Source organism: Pleurodeles waltl, chromosome 1_1 (genome assembly GCF_031143425.1).
Source record: "Pleurodeles waltl isolate 20211129_DDA chromosome 1_1, aPleWal1.hap1.20221129, whole genome shotgun sequence".
NCBI lineage: Eukaryota > Metazoa > Chordata > Amphibia > Caudata > Salamandridae > Pleurodeles > Pleurodeles waltl.
In genome coordinates, this window is record NC_090436.1 from 9,945,500 (window position 1) to 9,970,058 (window position 24,559).

Sequence of the window (24,559 nt, forward strand, 5' to 3'; positions counted from 1 at the left end):
GACCGTCATAGGACGCGTCTCCTTGATAAAGATGACTCTTCTGCCGCTTTTTTTATTCGCCTTCGCCAATATTATGATTAAGGTCCCAAACTCCGTTTTTGAAACTGTCATTCGTACAGTTATCTGGCAAAAGAAGAGACCTAGAGTTAATCTTTCGATTCTGCAGTTGACTCGGGAAGAGGGCGGATTATCTTTGCATTATTTCAAAAACTACTGTGATGCAACTCTGCTAAACTGCTTACCTTCCTCTTCGAGAAATACATCTGGGTATAGTAATTTTTATTTCAACAAAATGTTGAAATACTCTGGGGGTGTATCTTGTTTCTTTTAGACGGATCCCCAGATTTCCAAAAAGGACTCGATATAAGTCACCTCGAATGATAGTAAAACGTTTCTACCAGTATTTCACAAGGGTTCAAGGTGCCATGTTTCCACCCGGAGGTAACACTCGAGGACTTCCCAAGCTTCGGTCTGGACCTGAGCGGCGCTACGACCAACAGGTGGAGAGCGCTTGGTTATTTACGGATGGGGGACTTCTGCCGTAATAATCGTCTGGTTTCTTGGCAGGACCTTATCCAAGAAAATAATGTAGTACCCACAAGTCTGTATTTTAGTTTTATTCAGATACAGCACTTGTGTGAAGGCCGTCCGGCGGAAATCTCCTAAGTGGCTCAGAAAATATCTCAAGCTTTTTTTAATTTCTCTTTTTTCAGGTATAGGAAATTGGTACAGCGTCTTAGCTATAGGACTAGGGGAGAACAATGTTGTGGATCATCTGAATAAAATAACGAGTATTACAGGCAGGGTAGTAATCCGAGCACAATGCAAGTTTAAACCGAGATTACAGGGAAAGCCATTTGTGCTGCAAACTTTAAATGCTTGGCTTTTTATGGTAAATGGATGTCATATTATACACCAGCAAAAATTAAGCGCATGTTTGAAGATGCTAACAGGAGAATATCCGGTGCGGGTCTGAATCTGATATTTCGCCCGTTGATCTTCTAATGCCTGGTCAGGCCGGGTAATTGTCCCTGATCCGTTGGAGGCTTTTTTGGGAATTCTGTTCACGGCAGACTGCACTTGTTCAGCGCTGCTTCAGGTTCATCTTGATAGCAAAGTCTTTAATGCTGGCTAATTGGAAATCCAGGACGATGCCCACTATGGCTCAATGGCATTTAAAAATGGTGAGGGTTATGGGACATAAAAAGCTGTACTCCAAGAGGGTCGGAGCCGGCAAGCAATTTTATAAGATTTGGTCACATTAGGAGGATGGGGTGATTTAATGTTCAAGGCTATGTGTCTCTGCCATTCGCTAGTCATTGTAAAATGTGTGTGCTTTTGTCTATGATCTCTTGGGGATGGTACACACACTAAGATTTTAGGATTTGTGAGGTAAAGGTAGGATAATTTATCTGCGATCTCCTAAGATTTGGGCTAACTGGAAGGACGGGGAGCTTTAATGTTCAAGGACCTGCGTCTATGCTAATAGCTAGTAATTTTAAAATGTGTGTGTTTATCATTGATCTCTTAGGGGGTAGTACAGGCACTAAGATTTTAGGATTTGTGAGGTAAAGATACAATAATCTGTCTGAACTCATAAGATTTGGTCTAACGAAGGACGGGGAGCTTTAATGTTCAAGGACCTGCGTCTATGCCGTTTGCTAGTAATTTTGATATGTTTGTGTTTTCTTTAAGATGTCTTAGATGAGAGTGCATGAACTGAGATTTGATTCAGTTATATTATGAATTACAAGGTAAAGATACAGTAATCAGTCTGCTGCCTTTTGATAACACCTTTAACAAAAAGTTGGAGCTATTTCAGTGCAAAGGAAGAGTCCGTTTGTCTCCTGTTCAAGCACAGCCTGGCTACTTGCTTTTACACACTCAGACATCGACATATGTTTGTGCAGCGTGATATAGATTGTTTCACAGTAGTTCATCTAGGGCAGTGGTCTTCAGTTTCGAAAGCCCTCCAAAAAAGCACCCAACCCCCAAATTGTTTTACAGTTATTTTATTAAATTGGCAACTTTTAAATATACCTAAACATAATTAAACATTACAGTTAAGTTCTATTACCCCTTTTAAAAATGTAATGAAATGCGTGATTGCCAAACATACTATTCTAGTCTGCCAGGCCTTACTTAAGTGTAAATGGACCCACAGTGTGATTATCAGTAATGGTGGAGAAGAGGTTTGAGGAATATCTAGAGTCCCTTCCCAGCCAGGATTCAAATGACAAAAGTTGTCCCATTACAAAGTGATTTACTGATGCTTATTTTTTCCACCTTAATACCAAACATTTGTATCAGCATGATGCTTCTCTTAGAGCCTCGTTCTCTTCCCCCCCTCCCACCAAGATCTGGTGAGCCCCCCCTCCCCAGAGGGGCAGACCCTCCAGTGTGAAGACCTCTGATCTAAGGATATATGTTATTTACAGTAAAGACATGTGGTGGTGAACCTTACAACTAGTTCTTATTCTTCACCATAGAATTGTTCATACATTCACATGCTTGAATCATTCTCTGTTGCCAGGTTGGGAATCCATAGTGCTTTCTACATGGCAAACTACGTTAGGATGGCTAGAAGCCCAACCATGTTTGTTTAGTAGTACAACTACCTCATTTGAAACTACTTGAGCCATCGAGGTGCAAGTGCTGACCTTTCTACTCCCTTCCCCTCCTTGAGGCCTCCGTAGCAATGCTGTGTGAAGTTGCCAAAAAAGCTCTGCTTTTTAACTTAACATTTGAATGACTTTTTGAAGTCTTCTCGATCTTCCCTGAACTACAAAGAGCCCTAATTTCAGCGTCCCTCAAATGTCAATTATTTCTAGGGTATTTGTATATCTTTTCTGGCCAGGGAAAGAATTCCCACATGTCATCATGGCAGATAAGGAGAATACCTCTGTGTGTGTTTGCACAGTGCACCGTCACTCGCACATGTATCCCGGTGGTGAGTAGGTGTGTGTCCTGCCCTGCTTAGGGTCGGTTGGTTAAGTGAAGAGAGGAGGCGTCTCTGATATGGAGTGGAAGGTCACTCAGTGCTTTAGGAGTGATGCAGGAGAAGGCTTTTTGATCTGATCTAGTTCTGTGGGTTTGTGGGATTTGTGTAAGTGTCAAGAGAAATTGTTTGGAGGAACCAGATGCAACCGTTCAGGTGTGTAGGTTCTTGAATGTCTGCGTGTGAGGAATTTGCAATGAGCAGTTTGTGTATCGAAAGCCAGTGGAGTGCCCAGAGTGAGTTGCTTGGTGATCCCGGCATAGAGGGAAGGGGCAGAAGAATCTACTCAACCACTCGTTGTGGCGAGTTTAATTTTATGAGGTCGAGCTCTTTTTAGATTCCACTCGACCCTTCTAGCGAGTGGACAAAGAGGTGTTCTGTTCAGTCACAAACTGAATTAGCAATTAGGATGCCTTTAAATCTTATTCTTGTCACATTTGCTCTGTGTTCAGAGACAGAGGTCAAAAGTCAGCTTGTTTTCTTGAAATGTAAATACTTTTCCTGGTGACTTCAGAGTTCCAGGATTTTGTAAGGTGAACTGTCTGACCTATATGAAAAGAAAGGCTTTTGGTATCAGGTTTTTCCTAACACACATTTATATAATTAAATCAACTTTAGAACTTTAAAACATTTCAAAATATATTTCAATAACTTTGACCATTTTTTGTACTTCTGTGTGACGGGAAAAAAAGTCAGAACACTTCACTTGTGCAATTGATAAATGTTTCCTGAAACCCAGTTTTCACAGATTGTTAGTACACTATATAGTTTTATCAGTAAAGCTGCAAGTTAGTGGGAAGGTTTTCGGACATTTCTTGGAAATATACTGTCTGTAAATGACAGTGGCTACCACATCATGCTTTAGTAATATATTTATTAAAAGTGAGTGTTTAAACATAAACTGAGAAACACTCCTGCCTTGATGACAAAGCTATTAGTAAACTAAGAGGCAAGTCGTGCATGGGTCATGTGCACCCTATATGTGGGCTAGATTTATTATACGTGGAGCAAACGATTAGTGTATTTAATCAAGAGTATTTTTTCAGCAGAAATGCTGAACTCACATATTTGAAGGTGCACTCGTATGTGGGAATGAAGAAAAAGGCGACTGTAAAATACAATATTTCCCTAGGATCACACAATTTGAGACTCGTTTTCAGGTAAAGTACATTACAATTAGGTCGAGTAGATTTTTCAAGCTACTTGACCAGCAGGTCTAGTAACATTTGTATCATTTTTTGAGACCTGGAGGGTCTTCCCATAATCCAACTTGCTGGCAACTATGGCATGAATTATGCTTTTTCTGGTGTTGCTTGGGAGCCACTTGAAGTGGAGACAGGGCGCAGTAGCTGCATTGACTTGAGTGGTCATGTCTAGTTTGCTCTCAGTAATGAAGATGTTCCTGGTGTGGGTCCAAGTTCAGCTGGCCCCCTGTTTGAGTTCGACGGTGAACTGTTCTTGCCGAAGATCACTACTTCTGACTTGTTGGTATTTAGCTTGAGACAGTTGGTTTTCATCCAGTTAGTAACTTTGGTCATGCAGGCGGTGAACTTGTATCTTGTCTTGTCTGAGAGAGAGAGAGAGACAGAGGGACTATGAATTGCGTGTGGAGGGCATGAGAGGATGTTGATATTGTGTATGCGGATGATGTTGGCCAGGGTGATCATTCATGTGTTGAAGAGGGTGGGAAGAGGATTGAAACATTTTGCAGATGAGAATGCAGCGCTTCCAACGAGTAAGGTGCCAGACTGACAGCTTGTAGGCTGCCAGCCAAGAAGGAGCAGATTAAGCAGAGAGCCGGCCCCTTGAGTGCCAGTCTCGTGCAGGCACCTGATGAGGATGTGCTGTGAGACAGTGTCAAATTCTGTACAGAGGTCCAGGAGATTGAGGGCTGACATGTCTCCTCCGTCAAGGATCATGCAGATGTCAGCTATTGTTGTACTAAGTGGTGTTTCTCCACTGTTATTGGGCTTGAATCAGGACTGAATGCATGACGTCGGAGCGGACAGTTGCTCAGGTGGTCTGTGAGGTGTTGGTTGATAATCTTTCTAAGGCTTTGGTTGGGTATGGTAGGAGGGAGATAAGTCTGCAGTTGGAGAGTGTGGGCGGGTCATTCGATGGTTTCTTGAGCAGGGGTTGTGATGGTGGGATATTTCTAAGTGTCTAGGAATGTGGCGGAGTTAATGGAGGCGTTAAGGACGGGTGTTAGTGCTTCGCCTATGGGCAGTAGTCCTTTGGGAATGCGTGATGGGTGGAAGAGTCAGATGGGGACCCCGAGTGGATGGTTCTCATGGCAGCAGTGGTCTCTATGGTGGAGATGGTGGACTATGAGGTCAGGGTTTGTTCTCTGGCCGTGAGAGGAAGTGGTGATGCAATGGTGCTGGGGAGTTGATGCTTAAAGTTGCCGTATATGGATGTGATTTCATTACATTAGAAATCTGAGAGCTTGTTGCAGAGGGTCTTGCAAGAGGGTAAATGTGGCAGGAGGTGCAATTAAATCTTTGATGAAGGCAAATATTTCCTTGAATATTCTGTCTGGGAGGTCTGTGTGCTTAATATTACGTATCTGCTGGTGGTAGCGTCTTGGGGCGGATTTGAAGATGCTTTTATCTGTGGTGCCTTGACGTATTCTATGTCTGCGCTTCATTTGCTTGCAGTGGAGTTTCTCTGTGTACCAGCTGGCCTGTGGGCTGTGCTTGAGGGGAGCCAGGGGGGCAGTGCATGCAGCGATCCAGCAATCCAGTTGTTGAGGTTACTGATGGCTTTTAGTAAGATGCTTTTCCAGCTGTGCCGGGAGGGTCTGCTGGTGGTAGATCTGTAGTGGTGTAGTATGCTGAAACTGAGAAGAGCGTGGTCTCCCCAGGTCATAGCTGTTGGCTTGTCAACTGTGGTGTTGTTGATTGAGGAGAAATGGGATCCCATAGGTGTCCGGCGATGTGGGAGGATATTGGTAATGTGCTATGTGCGGTCGAGGTTTTCCAGAAGGGCCGTAGAGTTGGGCCGGTGCAGTCTTCTACCTCAAAGTTAAGGCCACAGAGGAGGATGAAGATGATGGTGTGTTTGATGGTGACCTCCATCTCTGCACTTGTGCTGATGGTCTTGCTCGGGGATCTTGTAGCTGGCAGGTTGGCTGTAGCGATTCCCGGGCGTAGAGTCTGGGTTTAGCCATGTCTCCGTGAGGAAGAACGTGTTGAGTGTAGTTCTGCAGTAGGTCTTAGATCTATGTTGCGTGAGTCGTGGTTGGTCTCTGTGGGTGTGAGCTGGTGGCTGATTTCTGTGAGTGAGTGGGGTGCTGTGATCTTGGTGCAGCAGTGATGGTTAGCGGGTGTGGGAGAGTGCACAAGAACGTGAAGGAGGGGCATGTGAGCCCTCGCTCTGTGTTGAGTGCTGCATTGTTGCGGTGAGCAGCGGCTGTGGTTGGAGCTCAGAGAAGCACTATAGAGTATCAATGGGAAGAGGAAGGACCAGGGTTCTTAATGCTGGGTGTCGTCCAGGCATGGACTAGTTAAAACAGTCTTGCCTTTGGTGTGCAAGTGGGGCATCTGTGCTGCGGCTGCTATTCAGTAGGTCCTGGGAAGGGGATACGAGCGTGGAGGTGGTGTGCCGATGGATGATGGGAAACAAAGTCCTCTTGCTTGGATTCTTCTTTTAAAGACTGTTTTGGCAGGGCAATAGTGGTGATACTTCTTGTGCAGATGGATGATGGGTCTCTTTAAAACATTTTCATCCTACATAAGATCTGTGCAGGTGAGCCGCACTTACTGTGTCGTTATTTGCTGTATCCATCTCCTAGATCTTCTCGCTACCATATTTGTAAGATGTTGCCTTCTAAGAGTCGAACTGACAGGGAAATGGACCCCATTCCTCAGGCTGGGTCTGCTTGCCCCCCGGCGCCTCTTTCTGCGTCTGGTTGGCAATCCTTGCAGTACTACACTTTGTCGTGCCTGGACTTTACTTTCTTGGGTGTATTTCAGCGCCGTTTGCACTCCAGAAAGCTTTTAATAAAAAGTTGCATGTGGGCACATCACAGCTTGGTCACCCTGTTATGCCCGTAGAGAGCACCCGTGTGGTCGCCCCTTGTAAGCCTTGATTGCTTTACTCTTGCCATTCCACTGCAATTCTTAATGCGCTTGCTTTGTTCCATGTAAAGTTCCTTGCTGCCGGGTCCCTGCTTAATCTTCCTTCTGAGTCTGGCTTTGTGCCCTCTCATGATTCCTTCCTCCATCTCTTGCACCTTCCAACTGTGCCCATAGCTCACCAGTTCCATTTCATTTCTCAGCTTTAGGTAATAAGATGGCGAGTGGAGGCCACTTTGCAGCAGCTGTTGTTTATTTTACTGAAGCTATAAAATTAAACCCTCGGGACTACAGGTGAGTTCTCTTGCTGCCTTTATTGACATTTCTTGACAAGGGCCATGTTTTAGGCTTCCCCTGGGCCTTGCCACCCAAGTCCTGTTGTACAAACGTGTTTTTAGAGCTTACTCTGTTGTTCCAGGTGGCACACGTCACCCTAAGGATCAGGCCAAATAGTTTCTGGTGGTGCAGAAGGGAAGTGGGTTTGTTTCTAGAGGGGCTCGGTCTTTGGTGATGGCTGAGAGACACCTGTTTTCTGCCAGGTTTTTCTATTTAATTGTGGCACCAGCTTAGTTTCAGAAAGACTTTGACTTGGATTTCTTTCAAGTTGTCATGCATCTGAACTCCGTGAGTATATTTACTAACTGGCCTTGATAAATATATATTGGTTTAATGTTTATATTTGTAAAAGTGCTCATGTGACCACGGGAAGTTGCAGAGCATGGACAAGAGGGGCGGGGAGTAGGAGTTACATATGACATACATGTGTATAGGGTTCATATATAACACGCTCCGTGCTTCTGGAGATCTTTGAATGGTACTCGAGAGAAGAGGAGGGAAGATTGGGTGGACAAAAGAGAGATGAAAAAAGGGAATTAGGGCAGAGATGGGAGTTAATGGAAATGAAATATGAAAACAACAGCTTCAGATTCTCCATCACTGGAGCCATTTTGGGAGCTGGGTGGATGTGACGTCCAGGTTTTAAGTTCGAAATACACCTGGACGCGGTGTAACCCAGTTTGAAAGTTTTACATGGCAGGTTCAAGGAGGATGTCGTGTGTTCATGTGGGTAAAGGGACACTGTTGTAAGTGAGGAAGAAATGATAATTGAGCGGTTGATGAATGGATTCATTTAGTGCTTAGACATGTATGGGTCCTTAGTGAGACATACCACAATGTCAGATGCTGTGTGGCAGGAATCTGAGATTTTCCCATAGCCGGGCCAAGGCAGGGGAAGTTGACCATGTTCAGTGAACAAACAAGATTACCGTCTCCTTGCCATTTGAGGGTCGCGATCCAAGGCCCAGGCAGTCTGGGGCATGGGTTGCGTTCATGAAACTTTGGGTTTCTGTGCACTTGAGACAGGGAATGACTTGGATACACAGCAGGAACTGCCTGCAGTGTAGGTCTTGATTCTTGCATGGCAGTTCTTCACATAGTTTGCAATATGGAAGGATGCTGATAGCTGTTCAGGAAGTGGCTCTAGTACAAGAAAGGCTTATGATTTTTAAGTTGCATTGTTTTCTATTAGTAAGACTTTGTTATGGGTCTAAGGGTTGCACCAGGATGTGTTATTTGCTTGGTAGTGAGGATGGGTTTGATGGAGAATAAAGATGATCCTTTGGGATGCTGCAAGAAAGCCTTACTTAATAATTGTTTTCGTAGACTGTAATATCTTGCACTGAACTGGCATAGTTGTCCTTCCGCTAACATAATAATGCTCCATTTTCCTGTTTCCCCAGGCTGTTTGGGAACAGATCCTACTGCTGGGAACGTATGGGTCGTTTTAACGAAGCACTGGGTGATGCAGAAGTGTCCATAAGTCTTTATCCCCAATTTCTAAAGGGCTATTTCCGCAAAGGAAAGTCACTGATGGGAATGAAGGTAATGGGAGTGTGTGTGTGTGTGTGTGTGTATGTATATGTGTGTACACACAGTGGGGATTGTGGTTGCTTGCATGTACATTGTAGGTTTGGGGAGAAGTTTGCCCTCGTATATAAAGTCTTAGGAATATCAAGCCAGTCAGACCTGTGACACGTTAAACATCTATTCCATTCAAACGCAGCTATCAGCTCTGATTGGAGAGACAAAGCAAAAGAACCTTACTCTCAAAAGGCTTACGAGGGGCCACTAAGGAAAAGTTACTTATGTGCAATTCTCCTTCTCCTGCAGGACACTCTTCATTTCAGACCCGCCCACACCCAGAATCTTGGTGCACTTAAATATAAAAATACATGCTGACAAAAGCATAGTTAAAAGCATAGTTATGGTTCTGCCATTGGTCAACACTTCTGGGCACGACATTCGGCCAGTTACATTAGCCGCGTGTTCTCAATGCGTTTGAGGTTATTCCCCAGCGAGGCTGAGCGGGAGCTCATCTGTATTACAGAAGGGGCTTCACAAGCGTCTCCCATCTAAGTGTCCAGAGAGGCATCAGGAATGGGTGCAGGTGCCTGTCGTTTTCCCCAATAAATTGAAGCTTTTACTTGCAATGCAACAAGAACACCAGGATTGGAGCTTTCACTGTAAACCAGGAAAAGCCTTCAACAAAGCCAGAAAGAGAAAAGGTTTTCCCAGGAGCAAGAATCAACCCACCCTCAAGAGGTTTCAAGCAATGACCAAGCACGCTCGCTTCTACTGCAGGGGTCAGTCTCTGACCGTGAGAGCTGTGGGGAATATGCTGGCATGCTGGGCTCCTGCATACCACTCATTCCACATCCAAGACTACATGAGTCCTGTCACGGCGCAGGGTGAGCAAGCTGCAGGCACTGAGCACCAAGAACCTTACCTGCAAGTACACAAGGACCGAGTAGTCATGCCCTCCTCAGAGTGATACCACAAATCCACATAAACCAAACAGTTCCACTGCCGGCCTTCTTCCAACAACCAAAGAAGCAACTGGAAAGGGCACCGCCTACACCTGGCATGCGTAGACTCATGATGTATTGGAAGGACAGGGGAGATCAGAAAGGGAAGCCAGTTCTTCATATCCTTTGTGGACTCCAGGAAGGGCTTACCAGTGACAAAGCACCATTGCAAGGTGGATAGTGCAAACAGTCCAGTTGTGCTACAATACCGCTGGCATGCTCTTGGAACCAAAGCCCAGATCACACTCCACAAGCAGGAAAGGAGTGACCCTGGCCATCATAGCAAATGTACGTCTAAACAAAATATGTATGGCGGACACATGGGCATCAGGCCACACCCCCTCCAAACACTATTGCATGGACATACATGTGAACAAGGAGTCAGAAGTTGGCTAAAGAGTACTGGAACATCTATTTACAAGCTCAGACTATTTTTTTTGCCACTGCCCCAGGAGTGACCAGGGATACTGCTACAAAATCCGTACACAACTTGTGAATCCAGAGAACGATTCATGCTGCAAAATGAAGTGGTTACTTACCAGTAGTAGCGTAGAGTTTCCTGGATTCACATGGCACCCTCCACCTCCCAAATACAAAATGAGATGAGACAAAGAGGGGAAAGAGTGTTAACACTGAAGAAACAGAGAACGCTAACACAGTAAGTTGCCCAGGGGTGGGGGGGGGGGGAAGGAATCTGAAGCCAGTGACAACACACACAGGTTTCCTAGTAGCACGTCTGACGTCGCAGGAGGATGGGCGTAACCCTGGTGGCAACAGACCACGCCCAGCAACCCATACACACACCCCAGCAGCCATATTTCCTCCTTTACTGTACTTCTGAGGCTTCTGAGACAGAACCTTCTGAAAGAGATCCCCAATTTCTTGAGCATGATCTGGTGATTTGGCTCTGTGTGTCAGGTGATGGCTGTACTCTGACCACAGAGAATTAAAATTAACTGTATTAATATTGTGTAAAACGGGGAAGGTAGATAGGGCTGTTTGAATGAATAAAATCATAGTACTGCCCTAGCTGTTCTGATTAATGTTTTCATTTTTCTTGCAGAATTATACAAGTGCCATCCTTGCTTTTAAACACATCCTCCAGGAAGATAGCACTCACATGGATGCTGCTGTCGAGCTGAAGAAATGTGAAGGCCTAATACAGCTGGTAAGTTTAGAGCCGGCCATCTGCAATATGCGACTGGCCACGACATGCTGCCTTGGGTTCCTGTGTTCGGAGGGGCAGATGAAGTGGGTGGATGGAGCCGGGTGCAGGATAAGAGCTCCTCCTCTGCATAACAAATGAACTGACTCGTTAATCTGTGTTTGTGGAGAGCTATATATACATGCTCGATGGCATGTGTAGCTGCAGATACACATGCTATGCATATCTCTTCCAACATCTAGTGTTGGGCTCGGAGTGTTACAAGTTGTTTTTCTTCAAAGAAGTCACAGGATCGCATTTTCCATTTTTTTCCTACTTTGATATTTTTTGTGCCAAACCGACCAAAGTGTGTGTCTGAAGCACTGAAAAAACTTGTCACAGTGATTAACAGGATTAGTTATGGGACATTTTTCTTGTACAAAAAAGTAAAACCACCAAGCTGTGGCACCGACACAATCTCCGTCGTACCCCGCAACAGTAGCAGGTGCAGATGAGCATACAGTCCATCTGGGGGAAACGTCTGTGCCAGGCACAGGCCGGGCCTGAATGACAGCGGGATTGCCTGAGCGAGTCTGTACTTGCTGCCTGGTATAGACCAGGACGAGACTGCAAATAGGGGAGGTCTTTTGCCATATGAAAGGTTATATTCAGGAGATATATTGGAGCATAAAACTAAGTTCGAAGCATATGTGGCTCTGGGAACACGTGCTTTGCATACACCTGCAATCCAGTATTGGGCTTGGAGGTTTGCAAATTGTTTTTGTTTGGAGCACTCTCTCAAGTCCTGCAATGTGCTGTGACTCCTACTCTTGGTACGTTTCATATGGGTGCAGATTCCATGTTAGATTGTATTTTGCCTTTTGATCCCATCATGTCTGGTTCGATCAAGCTCTGGTATCTTTGTCTACCCAAGGCGTGATTACCTTTGTCAGCACCGAAAACCTTCGTAACACCCCATGGTTTTGACTGCCTCCCGGGGGCCAAGAATGGTCCTTATTGACCAGAGAATGGTGTGTAGTTGGTGGAACTGACCCCCTTTCAGATCTGCCCTTGCTGTCACTTAAAATATCCCGGGGAACACAATCAAGAGGTGGACAGTCTGCGCCTGTTGCCCCCACCACTGTGATACCTCCGCTCCATTGTGCCCCGCTTCTGATTCAAGAAGACGCATCAGTACTGGAGGAAGCAACACTGGACGAACAAGATGATGCACCAGCAGGACACCTCCTGGACCCATGACGTGTTCAGCAAAGATCCCCTCTGCTCCGCAGAAGAGGAAGAGGCTGTCCAGGCAGGGCTTCCGGTATCATAACTGGCACTCGAGTGCCATGACCAGGATATGGAGGACATGGAACAGGCGCCGAAGACCACACCAAGGGCCATGAGTACTCCTCTGGCCCCTGAGGCCTCCATAAAAGTCTCACTCCAAGGTAGGCCACAACTTCTCAGGGAGTCCGACATCAAGCATGAACACTGCGAGAAGGCAAGACAAGGCCCCAACCGCCCTTGGGCTTTAGTCCACACTGCCAAAAGGCCTTGGAGTCAGGTGCAGGTTCAGCTTTGTTCCAGTACTGCAGAGCACAGGACCCACCTGCAAGCTGGGAGAGTCGTGCAGTAGAGGCTCCTGGTGGCTCCATCATGTGAGCGGCCACCTCCAAACAGTGACTTGGTCCCCATGACATCACACTTCATCTGTTGTGGGGACAAGTGGGGGCTCCAGAGAGAGTAAACGCTATCAAGTCTCAGCTGCAGCCTCTCAGAAACAACTTGCAAACCTCTGAGCCGAACACTAGATGGCAGGGCTGTGCTACGTATGTGAATCTACAGCAGTGCACACTATGAACAGATTCTTACAGGATAAGTAACATGAGCCTTACCTGATACAGCAGTGTGTGGTGGCGACAAATGGTTTCTTCCACAAAATAAACTTGATATTCAAAGTCATATGTATAGCAGTGGCCTGTTCTGCAAGTACTTATCAAGTCAACATGGCAGTACCTATGAGAGGGAGACATGGTATGTGGCTGACTCTAGAATGCCTGCAGCTGTAGTATGTGGGTGGAGCACCACCACCTAGGTAGGTAGCACACTCCAGTATTAAGCTGTAAGTATTCAGCTCGCCAGTGTGTGACGATTTGTGGGCAGCTCAGCAAAGTGTTTGTGAAATTTCTACTTACAGTGTATGATATGCCTACATGCATGTGGTATCTCAGGCTTGCTCCTTAGGAGCTTTGATGCTTCTGCAGACTTTTTGATGCCTGTTAGTATAAGTCTAGAAATCAAAATATTTGGGAAAGTTCCTGTCTTTACTATTTGATAATTGAGAGGGTGAGCAAGTTGGTACGGATGCCTTTGAGAGCATCTAGAAATGTTCTAAGAGGAATACCTTTAATTCGCACTGTGCTATTGTATCTCACACGTATTGTAATGGTGAGAACCCGTATTTCCCATAAAGTGATTTCGTGTTTGTATATATTGTGAAGTTCAATTACAAACTAGTGGGAAAACAGATATCAACAGTGTTTGCGAGAATGTGTTGGTATTGCACTGTTTCTTTCCAACAAGTGACTAGATCAGGGCTTGAAGTGTTGGGGTGAAGACAAGACACTGCATGATTTGGACTATGATTTAAAGAGGTCGAATGGAAGCTCCTTGGTGGGGCCAAATGCAGATGGATTCTGCAAAGAGCTGAGAGCAAAGAAAGTTTAAGCTGAGGTGACGGAGCGGCAGAAGAGTGGGGTGCCGGCCATTTGGGACCTGTAGACCAGAGGGTGTCCCCCATTTATTTATTTCCTATCAGACTACAGAGCTTGCTGTCTCACACTATCCTTTTCATCCTTCTGAGGCCTGTAGACTGATGTACTCAGTTTAAAATAAATGTAAACTTTATGAAAGGCAGTGAGTCCTAGGTGGTTCACTGCTGCGCCTGTGAGATCCCTCCCTCTCTGCGATTGTAGACACTGACATGGCTTCAGTTCCCAAAGACACCCAAGGAAGCCCGGGTTACGTTGGATGTCTGTTGTAAGCACTGTGCACTGTTCATGCACACCTTCAGCGCCTTGAAGCTTAATGCTTCATAAATACTGCACCTTCAGTGCCCTTTCTGGTAACACACAAAGTGTCCCAAGTACCTATTCCCTTCTCCCACATATTCATAAATTGGATTAGTAATTTCTGTAGTTGAAAATGTTTGTGTTGAATTCTAATACTTCATACTAGTGCTCTGTGCCTGACTGTGCTTTCTAACGTCTTATCCCTCTTTAAATTTTGCAGGCCAGGTTGAATATTGGAAACAAAATTAAAATGCCGGATTTAGTGCCTCAGGATTTTCGTCTGTCTTCATCTGGTACGGGAGAACTTCTTTTGCGATTCTGTAGGCGATTAATTAAAAATTGGTTTGGATTTCGTAATTGTAAAAAAGCAAACTAAATCATAAAGACCTTGCTTGATCTAACCGATGGCGCAATGTGTGACCATAGCAGATTTCTTATATTGCCTATAAATTTATACAGGTTTGTAGAACAGAGACTCCTCCTGAGAAGGAGGATTTTGTAACACGTGTTTGCTAATTTGTGAGGTTGGGACTCCTTGCTTCTTACTTGTTTGTAGTTTATTTTCCTTGTTTTTGTTCTGCAGTGGAACAAAAAGAATATGCAAAGGTGGAAGCAGCTTTAGGTGGTCTTAGTCTAAACAGTTCTCGCGGAAGCTCACTAGGACGAGATGGGGCTGTCTTGATAACTACCTCTGGGCAGACGTCCAAGGCTTCGCCTGCATCAGAGTATCCACCGACGAACACCAGGGAGCCAGCCAGAGCTGTCCCACCAACAAAACCTGCGTTTACACCCAGGTGAGGGGAAGGCGTCCGCCACGAGGGCCGGGATGCTGGGTGAGGAGGGATAAAGGGCTTTATAAGTCCCAAGGGGTGGGTAAAGAAGCCTGTGCAACTCGGTCACCAAGTATTTTGTGGTTTATTCAGGTGGGAATTCCTCCGTTCCAATGTGTATCTTGCATTTTTGTATTTATTTATACTTATATTTACAATTTATAAAAAATACTGTGAGAATAAAAAACTAACAGGAAAACCATCTTAATAATGTAAAATCGAGTCATGTATCGTAAGGTTCATAAGACCCCGTCTAAGATAAAGCAATGCCATTGGACTTGTCACAGTGACAAATTAATAAGGCGTATTCTTTCATAGAAAAGAAAGCCTGAGAGCAAAACTGTTCGCAGGTTTGCATCCCCTCATTCAATAGTCGATGCCTCTGAATACAGATGCAGCGTTATACTAGGAGCCGTCGGCCTCCAGAAGGGGAACAGCACCAAATGGGATCTTTCTGTTTCTTCTCTCAGCGGGAATTGTGTACGTTATCTTATAAGAAACAGACGATTCTCGTGCTTAAGAGGGCTAGCTGGGCCGCATTTGATGTTCTTTTAATAACTTTCTTAATATAATGTTTAATTACTCTCATTCTTGAGGTCTGGTCCGTAGTTAGTACCTCAGTCTCTGTCTGTGTGCCTGTGATTGCATCCTGGACTTCCTGTGTTCTGCATCTGTATCCCATAGCACCTGCCCCAGTGAGTGCTGCTCTCCCAAAGCATCAGCCTTGTCTACACTTGAGTTTGTCAAAAAAGTACTTTCCTGAATTTCCTGTTTCTTGTCTCAGCCATTACTTTTTAAATCTTTGCAGCCAGCTGTACCCAGTCTGGGTGGGTAATGTCACCCCTAGGATTACAATGGAAATCATGCGGTCTCATTTCCAGCGGTAAGGTCTTTGATACCAGCTAAATGCTCTCACTGTGTTTTGGTTTGTAAGCGAATGTGGCATATTGGTTGTATGTCTTTTGTTGGTTGGTTGATTGGTTCCTGGGTGGTTGATGGTTGACTGCCTCCTCTCTAGCTAAACCTTTGGCTCCCTAGTGGAAGGAGGCTCTCTTCTCATCGCTAACCCTCAGAGCTCAGTATGTCCTCCACTATAAGGGGGCCTGGTCTTCTCTTCACCTCTTATGTCCCTCGCGACTGGCGAAGAGTAATTCCTCTTGAACTCTCATTGATTTGATTACAGTTACTATTAAACTGGCTCTGTGACTTTTTTTTTAATCTAGTACAGTATTTTTACTACTCACATGTAGTTGAGAACTCCAAATATCCTCATTTAAGAAAGGGACCCTTTGAATAACCCACTCTGGCAACGAAATTCAGTGTTCACAAGTTTGTTGTATTATGTAGCGTGAACACCACCCTACAGAGTTGGAAAGCGCTGTATATAAGTGAGATGTGAGAACACCAGCTATGAATCAGCTCACTGTTCATTAGAAACATAACACAGCAAACGATAGTAACAGTACAGGGTTTGTCGGCAATTGACAGATGTTTTCTGGTGTGTGATAGTGTGTAATGATGCACTAAATGAGTTGCGGTGCAGTGTTTGAGAATTTCAGAGCTTTACAGTTCGAAAGCACAGAGTAGTTATTGATGGTTTGACTGGTGGGTGTGACTGAGCAAAGAATAGTCAGCAGTTTCAGATATGTCAGGAATAAGCCTGGGACAGTGATCAAAAGCTGTCAACATTATAAGGGGCGGAGCTGGAATGAGGCAGGATCCATAAGAATGGAGAGGGGTGTAATGGACTGTTCGTACTCATAACATCTAAACAACATCACAACCATAAACGTGTGCCAAGAATAATGTAGCAATGTGCCAGCAGCACCGTTAGTCATAAGTAAATGCTTGTGAGCAATAGATGTCTAAAGTGCATGTTAAATAAGTACAAGAAAAGAAAAATGGAGGAATAGATTGTTTTTTTTTGGTTGGGACGAACCGTAGTCCATATGAGAGATTCCCAGAGCCAAACTGACTTCTGATCCTGGAAGAAAATAATGTGTTTGAGCTTATGTTTGTGAAGGTGAAATGTAGAATATTGACCCTCGGCGTGGATGGGGATTTTAAGATTGCCATCGGGATGAGAAAGGACCCTATAAATGTAGCAGAAGTAGCAAATGGTGGAATGATATCTACTATTTTAGGGATTATAGTTAGAGGTCAATGGTGTGATTGAGATTAGACACGAGGAGCAGACGTTCAGTCTAAATCACATTCTATTTGAGATAGATTTTATGTTTGATAGATTCAGAGTTATCTTGTTTTAAGTAGACTTGAGTTTTGTCTGCTTATTACTGGTACGAAAAACCAAAATCTCGAAGGAGGTCCCCCAAGGATTATACATAAAACTGAGAATTTATCCGGGGATGGTGCCCTGAGGGACACCGCAGTCAATCAGGGCGGGAAGGCATCAGAGGTGGCCCAAACTCCTTACCTCAGTGAAACTGCTACATAATTGGTGCGCATCACAAAACTATTATAGATCCAGGCTGAAACAAGCATTTGCAATCCTGTGTGTCTCGCATTTGCTAGAGTTAGAGCTATTGGCATTGTAAATTCCTAACTGGACTTTTCATGACACATAAATTGAAAATGCAAAGTAAAACAGTTGACATAAGCGAGCTGGTTCAGAGCGCCACGGCTGCCATGAGGGTGAAGGAGAGAAAGAAAAAGTTAACTAAACGCATCAGCAGTCGTACAATTATCCATGTATGCAATCTGCAAGGCGGTAACAAAACTGCCCCAAAGAGGGACAAATGTAAAGCATTTACCAATGATAACAAAGGCTTTTTGAAAGGGAAGCCCACGAACGAGTGAAAGTGGTGGGCGTGCAGCCGTTTAGTGAAAACCCCACAATTCTTACAACCGGTCAAAGCGCTTGTGCAAGTGACCTAGAAAAAGAAACAAGTTATTGAATTAGTTCTGCAGCTGTGTGCGCTTTTAGGATCACATGCAACCCACCCACCCTCCTGGTGAAGGGAGGTTGGATTCATAGAAATAAGGTTTCAATGCAAATACTAAAAAACAAAAAAAAAAAAAACAATTGAAAATGTTAACCACATACTAGGGCATTGTAGACTTATACTTGATGCAATTTTGGGGTTGCTATAGCTGTTTCTGAGTGGCTGTTTCTGACCCCAATAACTGGAGGATAATGCACAGCGCAGTCATGAAGAAGAGCTCCAAGCGGCCTTTTGTGTAAGATAGTGTGCTATAAAGGTTTTTTTTCCAAAATTGGGAGGAGAGTTCTAAGGAGAGGCGGACAATTAAGATACCAAGTCATCTTTTCCTCTGCGTCTTGTCCTCTGCCTAGGTTTGGTGCGATTCACACTATTCGGATCCTCCAGGACAGAACTTGTGCCTTTGTAAACTACCAAAGTAAAGAGTCAGCAGAAGCCGCCTTTTCAGCCCTGCAGGTGAGAGGCTGTTTAAGATTGCTTCTGATTTCAGTGCAATGTTTGTATTTTCTGGGTGATTTTCCTTGCATCTCTTTTCTTTAGCTTATTTGTGCTTTTTTTAAAAATATTTTATACCGTTTTTTTTTTTTGTCTTTCATGTAAAAGTTTCTCATTTTCTCTTCATCTTGATGTTTTTCCCTGCTTCTCATTTTCTGTCACTTTGACAGCATCTCTCTTTCTGACTGACAATGTGCTTTTGCCCAAATCTTACGGGTCTTTGCTTTTATTGTCTCTCATGGTTTCCCCCATATGACCTCCATCATCCGGACTGGGGCTTTCTCTGCCATAGTTTCCCCGACTGTTGGGAATCGAACGCATCTTCCCTTCTACCACTCACTTGATCATATCCTAAGTTATTAAACTCTGGGAGAAGATTGGATGTGTCCGCACCTAAATCTCCATGTATTTTCCAGGATCATATTTCCTTTGTAATATTTTGGCTCGCTTGAGCACGCAAAATGTACCTGGGGTAAATTGTGGGAGAGGGAGGTTTATCATACCCATTAGCGAGTGCTGTAACTTATAATTGAGAACCCTTAAACAAACTGATTTTGCCCAGGATCACAATTAAATGCAGCGCTCGTAATCCGCCCATAGTATGAACTGGCGCCCCTGTCTTGTGTGTGGACCTGATCATAAGACTTAACTGGACTGTGGACACTGGTGTCACTAAGGAGTTTTATAGGTGGAGCAGCCTTGTTGCTTGGGGTGATTGATTTGGGTTATAGGATCCTTAGGTCTTGTTTTTTAAATCCATCCTGTATTTAGGAATTGTGGCTGCTTAGATTCCGAAAGAACTAGGTGAGAGGTCATAAAGAAAGCAGCAAACACTGATTCCTGGGCACTGAGACACCCAAGTGACCAGCTGTGATATTTTTTTATTTTGGTATTATGCGAATGATTAGTACCAACAGCCTGAAGGTTTTTATGTTTTTTTTTACTGTTATACACAATGTTTGACTTTGGGGGCTCTGTAATGTGTTCCTGTTAAGGTGTGGTGATCATTAGAAGTACTCTGGCATTTTGAGCCTCCTGTTATTAGAGGCTGTTTGGGAAGCCCTGTAAGAAGATTGTTATAGAGTTCAAACATGAGTTAACTAGTGCTCCCAGCACAGTGTGCAACAGCCGACCTGGTATCCATGAATTCACCTTCCTCTGCTGGGTTTAATGAAGAGTGATTCTCTTAGTTGCCTAGCTTATCCCCTAGCTCTTTGGCCTTCACTGCTGATACATAGATTTGCACAAAGAGAATTGAGGCCTTCCTACCTCAGTTCACACCCAGGTAGTGTTGATGGGAGACCTATGGGCATTTTAAACGTGCACTGCAGGTAGCTTAGTTTCTGTATCTCAAGACAGCATAACTGCATGTTGAGGAGGGCACTGAAGTCTCGCCTCATCGACTATCACGGATAGGTGCACAAGTCGTATAACATCTGGCGATGACTGGCTTCAGTGTGGGGTGTCTTTTTGGATTAGTGATTGAATATTTTGTCTTGACAAACATTGTCTTTCACCCCTAATCTCTCTCCGGCCCATACCTTGAACTTTCCTCTGCACTTTGGCCACTTTGTCCTTTTCAGTTTTTTCATATAAATACTTGTTTATGTGCACTTTATAAACATTCCATAATCTAATACTTTATATAAGTTATTGGTGTAACTTGCATGCTTCTCACTTTCTTTTCAGATGTTAGACTCTTGCTTGCTTCTCACTCCATTTGTTGGTTTCCTGCAGGGGGCGGAGGTTGAGGGAACCAAGTTTGTATTGCAGCTGCGACATCCTGATCACGCTACCCCCACACTGGCAGGGGTCTACGGAAGACAAACGCCAAAGTAAGGAAGCGCTCATTGTTTGGACAGACCCGTTGGGAAGTTGGGATAGGAAAGAATTGAGTGGGAGGGGAGTCGACAGGTAGTCGTGCTCTCATGCCACATTGTCTCCAGCCTGCAGAAAATGATGCCTTCGATTTTCTTGTTCATTCGCTACTTTCTAGAACATCCAACATTCTTGTCTTGTTAGAAAGTTTAATAGCTACACATTTGACTCAGCTGCAGGGGTAAGTCCTAGGAGCGGCAAGAGTTCAGGCCATAGCAGCCATCTTGGGGCAATCTAAGGTGGGGCCTGTGTTCTGCAATTTCTGGTTTTAGGAGAAGGCATCATCAAAGAGAAACAATTTGTAACAATGGCAGGCATGTGAACCTACAGCACTAGAGCCTGCAAATCAATTGTTACAGGCAAGTATCATTTTTTCTTGCAGTCCACAGTTTGTCAGCTTGAAGTAGCATGCAAAGCTGTGCTTGATCGCATGTGTTGCTGTAGATACACATGCTCTGCATACTTCTGCCATCTAGTGTTGGGTCCAGAAGGCTGCAAGTTGTTTTTCTTCGGAAGGTCTTTCAAGTCACGAGGTAGAATGACTCCCCCTCTTGCTGGTAATACGCATGGGCATCAGCTCCATTGTTAGATTGTTTTCTTCTGCTCTTGGGTCTGGTTGTGTTTTCACTGGGCTCCGGTTCAAGACAGTTTCTTAGGCCTCTTCCATTCGGGAAACCTCCCATACCATCTTTCAAGCGTGTATGCCCCAGGATCGACACACTTTGATAGAGGTCCTTTGAGCCACCATTTTCTTGATTCCAACTGCTCGAACAACCATGTCTTGAGGTTTTTTCTGAAGAGTAGGAGGTCTTTAGTTTTGCGGAGGTTGGTGGGGAGGGAGTTCCAGGTTGTGGGGGCGAGGTAAGAGAAGGCCCTGCCTCCTGTGGTGGCTCGTTGGATGCTGGGGACTGGCTAGTGCGAGGTCGGCTGATCGGAGGTTGCGGGAGGGAGTGTGGCTAAAGCCAATCCCATTCATCCTCCCATAGAGGATTTTTTAAGGGTTCTTATATGGGAAACAACAGAGGCCCGGGAAAAAACACCCTCCCCTACAGTCTCTTCCACTGTCCCCAAGCAGTGACTCACTTCACCTACCTTCCGGTTGTAGGAGGACGTCTTCAGCTCTTTTTTCATCACCGGCAAAATATCACAACAGACCAATGGGTGTTGGATATTATCCAACATGGTTACTCTCTAGAGCTCAATTCCACACCTCTAAACGTCCCCCCCCCTCACAATCCTTCACAGGAACATGTCATTCTGCTCAAGCAGGAAGTGCAGGCCTTACTAGCGGACAGTTCCTCAGCACCATCAGGGGACAGGAGTATGTTCACTATACTTTCTCATACCCAAACAGGATGGCTCCTTAAGACCTATTCTCGATCTCAGACCTGTAAATCATTACATTATATCAGAACATTTTTACATAGTCGCGCTTCAAGACGTGATTGCACTGCTTCAGCAAGGTAACTTTCCATCAGCACTGGGTTTAAAGGACGCCTACTTTTGCATTCCTATACACGCAGCACATCACAAATGCCTCAGGACACTAGTATCAATTCAAAGTGCTCCTCGTCGGGGTCAAAACAGCACCAGGAGTGTTCACAACATGCCTCGCAATTGTCACAGCTTACTTGCACAGGCAAAACATTCATGGCTTCCCATACCTGGACGACTGGTGCATCAAAGCCAGTACCCTCACACAGTGTCTGCACCATAGCCGTCACCATAGACTTGCTTCATCAACTAGGTTTCATAATCAATTTCCAAAAATCACACCTGAATCCGCTTCAGATACAACCCTACCTAGGGGCCATTCTCAACACACAGTTGGGACTAGCCTACCCAAATGCATCAAGTATACAACATTTTAAGGTGCAACGCTCTCATTTTCGTCCCAGTAAAATGTGTCATGAGGTTTGTAGGCATGATGGCCTCTTCCATTGCCATCATGCCACATTCCCATCTTCACATATGTCTGCGGCAGGAAGGTCTTTTGAGCCAATGGTCTCGGGCACAGGATCGTCTAGAGCAGTGGTCTCCAAACTTTTTAATGCTGCACCCCCCCAGTTGAAAAATAAAAATGCTTGGCCCCCCCCCTCAGAATTCCTCGCAATTATTTTATAAAGATTTCAATGTTTAAATGTGGCTAGACCTATTAAAACATTGCAGTTAAGTACTGTTACCTTTTTAACAATGCAGTAACATGCTTCCGCTTAAAACAAATCCCTGTTATCTGTAAAATGTTTTTTTTGACCAGAGACTGGCTCCCCCCATGGGATCACTGGAGGCCCCCCTAGGGGGGCCGCCCCCAGTTTGAAGACCTCTGGTCTACGGGATCTAGTGTTGGTAGACAACCTCTCCTATCACGCTCTGCAGTGGTGGAACAAATCCAATCTCTTGAAGGGGCGGCCTTTCCTAGACCATGTTCCACAGGTCATTCTGGCGATGGACACCTCAGACGTGGTGGGATGCTCACCTCCAGGATCTCACACTCCAGGGTCTTTGGGAACACATGCATCGAACTCTACACATCTATCATCTATATTTGCTAGCTGTTCAACTAGCACTCAAAGCGTTAATTCATCTCATCAACAAAGTAGTCCTCATACGAACAGACAACATGACAACCATGTATTATGTGCACAACAGGGAGGAGGGTGCAAACTCTCTACACTTGTCTCGTCTCCCAAAGACAGTTTGGCACTGGCCCATTCGGCACGCTATTTATCTGTTAGCCAAACACCTCCCAGGAACACACAACCATTCTGCTGACCTCACCAGGATGCGGCAACAAATCCATGAGTGGAAACTCCACCCTCAAGTCCTATTTCTCTACTTCCCAAAGGTGGGGATTTCCAAGTATAGACCCATTAGCAACAAATGAAAATGCAAAATGCCCACACTTCACCTCCAGGTTCACACACCGTTAGTCCAAGGGTAATGCTCCATGGATAAACTGTTCAGGGATATTTGCCTACGCTTTTCCACCTCTCCCTCTTCTTCCATTTTGGGTTCGGAAGCTCAGGCAAACATCCCCCGGGTTGATATTGGTGGTTCCTACATGGACCAGGCAGCCATAGTTCACCACTCAGCTAGAATGAACAGTGGTTCCTCACGAGAAGCTTCCCCAAAACCTGGACATTGTCACTCAGAACCCTGGTCAAGTGAAGCACCCAAATCCCAAGTAATTGAATCTTGCAGTTTGACTTCTGAAGTCAGTTTGGATATTTAAACGTAAGTCAAGAGTGTATGGATATTGTTAAGGAAGCGCGTAGACCTATTGCTAGGGCATGCTATGCAGCAAAGTGGAAATGCTTTGTCTACTACTGCACGCCCTTTCAAAGTGTCGGTGCAAAATATAATTTTATGTCTTCATTTGTAAAAAGCAAACTTAGTGTACACTTCCATTAGGTTACATTTGGCAGCCATAGCGGCTTACCTTAGACATTCTTCTCTTTATAAAGTCCCAGTCATTCAAGCTTTTATGGAAGTGCTTAAGAGTGATTCCGCCTAGGCTACCTCCAGTGCCTTCTTGGAACTTTACTGAGGCCCTCAGTAAGCTCATGGGCCCCCCTTCTGAACTACTACACTCCTGTCCTTTGCAGTTGCTGTCTTGGAAAGTGGCTTTTTTAGTTGCAATGACTTCCCTTAGACCTGTAAGTGAGCTCCAGGCATTATCCCTGCAAGAACCTTTTTTCCAAGTATATAAGGATAAAGTAGTCCTTACAGCTCCAAACTTTTAACCAGAAGTGGTATCTAAATTTCACCTCAATCAAGCTATTGAATTGACAGTCTTTGTTTCCGCAACCTGATTCTGTTGCTGAAAGAGCCCTCCACGCATTAGATGTGAAAAGAGCGCTTGTGTTCTACAATGACAGAACTAAAGCATTTAGAAAAACAGAACAACTTTTGGTTGCCTTCTCCCCCCCCCCCCACACACAAAGGCAACCCATTACTAAATCCAGTATAGCAAGATGGATTGTCAAATGTATCCAAACTTGTTATGCAAAAGCCAAAGGAGCACTACCTATTCTTCCTGGAGCACACACTACTCGTCACATCCGTGGCCTTTTTAGGTAATATTCCCAAAGCTGACATGTGTAAGGCAGCTACGTGAGCTACACCAGACACTTTTACTAAACATTGTGTGTGTATTTTAGCACACCAACAAGCTAACGTAGGTCAGGCAGTGCTGCGTACTCTTTTCTAAAAAACTGTAACACCCACATAATAGCCACCG

At 44.7% G+C, this 24,559-nt stretch overlaps 1 protein-coding gene across 1 annotated transcript in view; it reads left to right on the forward strand.

The window, feature by feature from the left end:
* Positions 1-24,559, forward strand: part of TTC31 (tetratricopeptide repeat domain 31) — a 165,111-nt gene that overhangs the window by 138,946 nt on the left and 1,606 nt on the right. The window contains exons 10-17 of the mRNA XM_069205761.1: positions 7,278-7,368; positions 8,814-8,955; positions 11,002-11,106; positions 14,377-14,449; positions 14,740-14,950; positions 15,795-15,869; positions 18,300-18,402; positions 20,179-20,276. Coding sequence (XP_069061862.1) covers positions 7,278-7,368; positions 8,814-8,955; positions 11,002-11,106; positions 14,377-14,449; positions 14,740-14,950; positions 15,795-15,869; positions 18,300-18,402; positions 20,179-20,276 — 898 coding nt within the window. The remainder of the gene's footprint in view (positions 1-7,277; positions 7,369-8,813; positions 8,956-11,001; positions 11,107-14,376; positions 14,450-14,739; positions 14,951-15,794; positions 15,870-18,299; positions 18,403-20,178; positions 20,277-24,559) is intronic.